Source organism: Microtus ochrogaster, chromosome 2 (genome assembly GCF_000317375.1).
Source record: "Microtus ochrogaster isolate Prairie Vole_2 chromosome 2, MicOch1.0, whole genome shotgun sequence".
NCBI lineage: Eukaryota > Metazoa > Chordata > Mammalia > Rodentia > Cricetidae > Microtus > Microtus ochrogaster.
This window is the reverse complement of record NC_022010.1, coordinates 13989190-13995218: the sequence shown is the minus strand read 5'-3', so window position 1 is coordinate 13995218 and position 6029 is coordinate 13989190. Positions and strand designations below refer to the sequence as shown.

General features: G+C 43.4%; 1 protein-coding gene across 14 annotated transcripts in view; it reads right to left on the bottom strand.

Annotated features, from left to right (window-relative positions):
• Clip1 (CAP-Gly domain containing linker protein 1) overlaps positions 1-6029 on the bottom strand; it is an 88194-nt gene that overhangs the window by 52565 nt on the left and 29600 nt on the right. For all 14 annotated transcript variants that reach the window (XM_026784208.1, XM_026784212.1, XM_013349947.2 and 11 more), the window contains 3 exons: positions 2022-2079; positions 1404-1487; positions 520-676 (listed from right to left, as the gene is read on the bottom strand). In XM_026784208.1, the coding sequence (XP_026640009.1) occupies positions 520-676; positions 1404-1487; positions 2022-2079 (299 nt within the window). The remainder of the gene's footprint in view (positions 1-519; positions 677-1403; positions 1488-2021; positions 2080-6029) is intronic.

Here is a 6029-nt window from a genome sequence, read left to right as displayed (position 1 = left end):
ACTAGCTCTTGTAGACCAGGCTGGTCTCGAACTCACAGAGATCCACCTGCCTCTGCCTCCCGAGTGCTGGGATTAAAGGCGTGCGCCATCATCGCCCGGCTCAACATTGAGCCTTTTGTTTTTGAGTTTTGTCTCTATTTTAAGACTGGGTCTAACTAGGAGGTGGTAGTACAGGACTTTAATCCCAGCACCTGGAAGGCAGAGGCAGGTGGATCTCTGTGAATTCAAGGCCAGCCTGGTCCACAAAGTGAGTTCCAGAAGTTATAGAGCTGTTCTGAGAAACACTGTATATGGGAAAAAACAAAACAATACAAACAAACAAAAAAAATATGTAGCTCTGGCTGTCCTGGAGGTCACTGTGTAGAATTGATTGGTCTCAAACTCACAGAGATTCACCTGCCTCTGCCTCCCAAGTGCTAGGATCATACCCACCCAGCAGCTCCGAGCCCGCTCTCCAGCAAGCAGCCCCCAGCCCGCTCTCCAGCAAGCAGCCCCCAGCCCGCTCTCCAGCAGACATACCTTTCCTTCAGACGCAGTTCATCGTTCATCTTTGTAAGCTGAGAAGAGTTATCTCCTGACATCTTCATCATTTCTGCAATGTCATTTTCTAATTTTTCTTTTGCCTTTACCAGCTGCTCTTCTCTTTCATCCTTCTCTCTAAACTTTGCTTCCATATCTGAATTTATACAGAAAAGAAACAGCACTGCTGCGTTAAGAACAAGAAAAGTTTTTTAAATGCATCAGTATAGTGGGGATATTTGCAGACAGCCACCTCTGCCTACAGGGAAACGCCAGTCTAGCAAAGACAGATAAGTAGAATAAAGAAAGGAACAATATATAGGAAGAGGTGAGTGCTGAGGGAAGAGGGGAGAGACTGGAAGGAGAGAAAGGATGTTGAAAGGAGAAGGAAAGAGTAAAATATGACATGGAACCCTCTGAAGGAAGGATAGTAAACAGGAAGCAAGTCAAAGGCCCCCAAGCAGCATATGACCTGACAGGTCCAACAAAGCAAGGAGGCCCATATGGCTGGAGTGCAGTGGCCGAGGGGAAGACAAGTCTGAGGCAAACTCTCAGAGATACGGGGTTTGATGGGCAAGGCTTATACCGCTACTGAGTGGGATGGCACTGTGTTGAGAAGAAACAAAAGGGTAAGGGTAGATACAAGGAGCAAGTGGTCATCTTTGTGGTCGTCTGTGTAACACTGAACAAGCACTGCAACAGCAGCAGAGACAGATTCTGACGTTTTATAAACAGAGAAGAGGAAACGCTTAGGGCTATAGCTCTCAGACGAGGCACACAGAGTGACACAGTGTCTGTGTGGCAGGGCTGTTACTGTAATATAAACTCTTAACCTAGACATTCTATTACATTTAATGGCTTGTCACCAGATGACATCACCTTACCTGCTAAATTTTCTCTCAACTTCTCCAGTTCAGAAGACAACATGTTAAACTCTTCCTCCTTTTGCTGCAGCTTATTTACAGTATCTATTAGGATAAAGTTAATAGTAATTTATTTATTTATATATATATATATATATATATATATATATATCACATTTAACAGGTCACCCAGAGCGATTGGCTTCTAAGTTAGCCAAGCACATCCTCATGAACTCGGAGGACACGGATACTGAAAGTGTCACTGCCAACCACACACTGCGACAAGAGGGGAGCATGAGGCTCCACCATCTCCCCACATCTGCACATCAGAAGGCCCCGCGCCTTTCCTAGACACATCTTTCCTGCTTCCAATCAAAACCCAAAGCTTATTAATAGCAAAATCAGATAAAATCAGTTTTCTCAGGAATACTAAGATTTTAATATGGAACAAGCTTTAGATCAAAAGAAAAATGAGTACTTATTTCTTGAGTTTGAAGATTCAGGAAACCAATGGAATGCAGTTTTTCTGTGCATTGTGTAACTTCCAGAATTATGACATTAGACTAAATTCTGCACCCCCAAAGCCACTCCCAGCCCTTAATGACACACCCTGAAACTTTCTGATTTCAGTGGACACACCTTGCATACTTCTCTGAGCAGAGAGAGCCTCCTCTGAAGTACCAGCAAACTTTTCTTTCTGGAGAAAAAGAATTAGAGATTCATCATACAAAGATCTCAGGTGACAAAGACTAAACATGTCTATCAGTTACAATGCTACCTAATTTTGCAGCTTGTTTCATTAACGTTATACACTTAAAACATTCAGGCACCGATGAACTACCAACTGTGTATTGTGCACGTGTATACATATGAGTGGGTTTATATTTGCATGTATGAATGGGCATATATATTAAGTGTATGCATACACATTTATATATGTGCTGCAGGAACATGCTGTGTCATGACTAACCCTCTAAGAGCTGCCTTCGCCTCTGAAATCTGCCTGAGGAGTGGGGATGTAGCTCAGTGGCATTGGTCTTGCCTAGCAAGATCAAAGCCCTAGGGTGAATTCCTTGTAAAAAGAAAAAAGAGAGAGAAGAAAAAAGAAACACAAAAAGAAAGAAAAGCAATCTGCCTGAACAATAAGTAGAGTTCTGGGTTTCTTCCCTCTGAGAGTATCCAGAGAAACCCGAACTAAATTCAAGCCTACTATCTGTGTCTGCAACTTTATCAGCAGAATTGTTTCATTTGTCACTTACTGTTAAAGGTCTCCGGTTCTAAACATGACGACAAGCTAAGCTAAAAGAACTTCTCTGGTTTTCCTGGAATAAATTTTGAAGTAGCTGTAACAAGGAATCTTTTAAAAGAGTTACTGATTTGATTTTATGTTTATCAGTGTTTTGCCTGGATTATGTCTATGCACTGCATACATGCCTCGTGCCCAGAAAAGCCAGAAAGGGGATATCAAAAAGCCCCTGCAACTCGATTAGTGGATGGCTGTGAGCCACCATGTGAGTGCTGTGAACAGAATCGGAGTCCTCTGAAAGAGTAGCCAGTGCTCTTAACCACTGAACAATTTCTCCAGCATCCCAAAGACATTTTTTAATGAGTATTTCTAACAGAGACTATTAAAAGATGAGCACATAAACTAGCATAAGCCTACAGAGTCCCTATTTATATCGCTCACAAAGCCAGGCTTCCAGAGGCATGCGTTCTTCCAAGAGCATGTAGAGGAATATGCTTGCGTATTTTTAATGTAACTCTTGGGATTTTAGAAGACAGGGCAGCAAAATATAGTACTTAACACATTTTTTTTGTTTGTTTTTTCGAGACAGGGTTTCTCTGTGTTTTTGGAGCCTGTCCTGGAACTAGCCCTGTTGACCAGGCTGGTCTCGAACTCACAGAGATCCGCCTGCCTCTGCCTCCCAAGTGCTGGGATTAAAGGCGTGCACCACCATCGCCCGGCTTACTTAACACATTTTTAAAGCTTTATTGTTATGCTGGATGTGGTAGCACAAGTCTTTAAACCCAGAGGCAGTCGATATCTGAGTTTGAGGCTACCCAGACCTACAGAGCAAGTTCTACAACAGCTATGATCACATAGAAAAACCCTGTCTCAAAAAAAGATTTAGTTATTATTTTTAATTACATGTTGGTGTTATGTGGGTATGTGCATTTAAGTGTGTGCAGGTGCCCTTGGAGGCCAGAGGTGTGCATCAAATGCCCTCAAACTGGAGTTATAGTCTGTTGTGAGCTGTCTGACGTAGGTGCTGGAAACTCAACTCTGCTCCCCTGAAATAGCAACAACTGCTCTTAACCACAGAGCCATCAATCCAGTCCCATTTCCTTTGTTTTTAAAATTATTTATTTATTTGTGCATGCGTGTGTCCAGGTGTGGGCACACACACCATGGTGTGCACGTGAAGATCAAAAGACGGCCTGCTGGAGTTGGTTCTCTCCCTCCACTACGTCACTAGGGCTCAAACTCAAGGCTTCAGGCCTCTATCAGCTCACTGAGACATCTCATCAGCCCCTAAAACATTTTCTTAAAGGACTCCAAATCACAAAATAGCCAGATGTAGTGACACAAGCCTTTAGAGTCAGCACTCGGATTGTAGAGGCAGGGGGATCTCCATGAGCTCAAGGCCAGCATGGTCTACATAATAAGTTTCAGGACAGCTAGAGATACAAAGAAAGACCCTGTCTCAAAAGAGAAAACAAAATTCAAATCATAAAATAATAATTTAAAGGCCATTTTTAAAATGTAGTGTACATATTATATACAGGATTGTCCAACAGAACTTTCTGCAATGAGGCTACTAAGAACTTAACAGAGAAATGAAATTGAATTAAATGTAGCAATTTAAATTTATGCAGCTATATGTGAACAGCAATATGATGAACAATATAGCTATTTTTAAAGGTAGAAATTGGGGCTAGAGAGATGGACTAGTGGTCAAGAGTGCTAGTGCTCACTGCTTTTGCAGAGGACCTAAGTTTAGATCCCAGTACCCACAGCAGGCAGCCCAAAGTCACCTGTAACTCCAACGCTAGGAAATCTGACACCCTCTTCTGACCTCCACAGGTATTGCACTCAGTGTGTACATACCCATGAATACACTTGCATACACATAATTAAAAAGAAAATAAAATATTTAAGTAGAAATTTGAGCTCATGCCTATAATGCCAACAGTCAAAAGGCTGAGGTAGTAGGATTGCTGTGAGTGTGAGGGCAGCCTGGGCTAAATAGTTGAGAGGGTTTCAAATCAGCCTGCTGTACAGTGAGAGAGAAGAATAGAAAATTGTAGCACAGACATATACTAATAAACCACTGTGGGGCTAGAGAGATGGCTCAGAGGTTAAGAGCTCACAACTGTCTGTAACTCCAGGATCTGAAATAAACGCAAGCAAGACACCAACAAAACAGCAGCAGGAGGAGGAGGAGGAGGAGAAGCAGAAGCAGAAGAAGCAGCACCAGAAGAAGGAGAAGAAGGAAGAGGAGGAGGAAGAGAAGGAGAAGAAACAGCAGGAGGAGGAGGAGGAGGAGGAGAAGAAGGAGAAGGAGGAAAAGGAGAAGAGAAGGAGAAAAGGGAGAAGGAGAAGAAGAAGAAGAAGAAGAAGGAGGAGGAGGAGGAGGAGGAGGAGGAAGAAGAAGAAGGAGAAGAAGGAGGAGAAGAAGGAGAAGAAAAAAAGGAGGAGAAGGAGGAGAAGAAGAAGAAGGAGGAGGAGGAGGAAGAAGAAGAAGGAGAAGAAGGAGAAGAAGGAGAAGGAAAAAAAGGAGGCGGAGGAGGAGAAGAAGAAAAACAAAAGAAGAAGAAAGAAAAGCACTGTGATCAGCGAAGTAGCAGAGCAACAGGGAGGCATATGGAGCAGCTGGGACAACTGCTCCTGAGAAGTTACCTAGGTTCTCTACAAGCTTATATGAATACCATGGCCCACAATTACCAGCCTCAAGTAAGGTCAAATTATGGTGTAGGAGGCAAAGTAAGAGGGAAGAAAAGCGACAAAAGTTTTTGGGTTTTTGTTTGTTTGATTTTGTTTGGTTTTTCGAGACAGGGTTTCTCTGTGGCTTTGGAGCCTGTCCTGGAACTCCCTCTGTAGACCAGGCTGGTCTCGAACTCACAGAGATCCGCCTGCCTCTGCCTCCCGAGTGCTGGGATTAAAGGCGTGCACCACCATCGCCAGGCAAAAGTTTTTGTTTGTTTATTTTGAAAGTCTTACAATTTGGTGGGGTGTTACCTTTGGTCGGTTTGTTTGTTTTTTGAGACAGGGTCTCACTATGTAGCCTTGGCTGGTCTAGAGCTTGCTGTGTACACAAGACTGGCCTGGAACTCAGAGTCTATCAGCCTCTGCCTCCCCAGTGCTGGGATTAAACCCTGTACCACTACATAATTTGGGATTAAGAGGAAATGTGCAAAAGCAGTATAATTTCCTAAGGCAGAATATAACTGAGTGGCAGTTCAATTAGATAGCACACTGCCACACCAACTCAACACAGGGCACTCAAGACCTGGACAGCTGTCGCCGAGTCAAAACAGATGCTGTAGGCATGGTGCAGGAAAGGATCTCAGCCAGTGAAACCTGGCAGTGCTAGGTGCGTGAGTGGGAAAAATCTATCTCTGTGCTCCGTAAAACCAAGCTGTCAA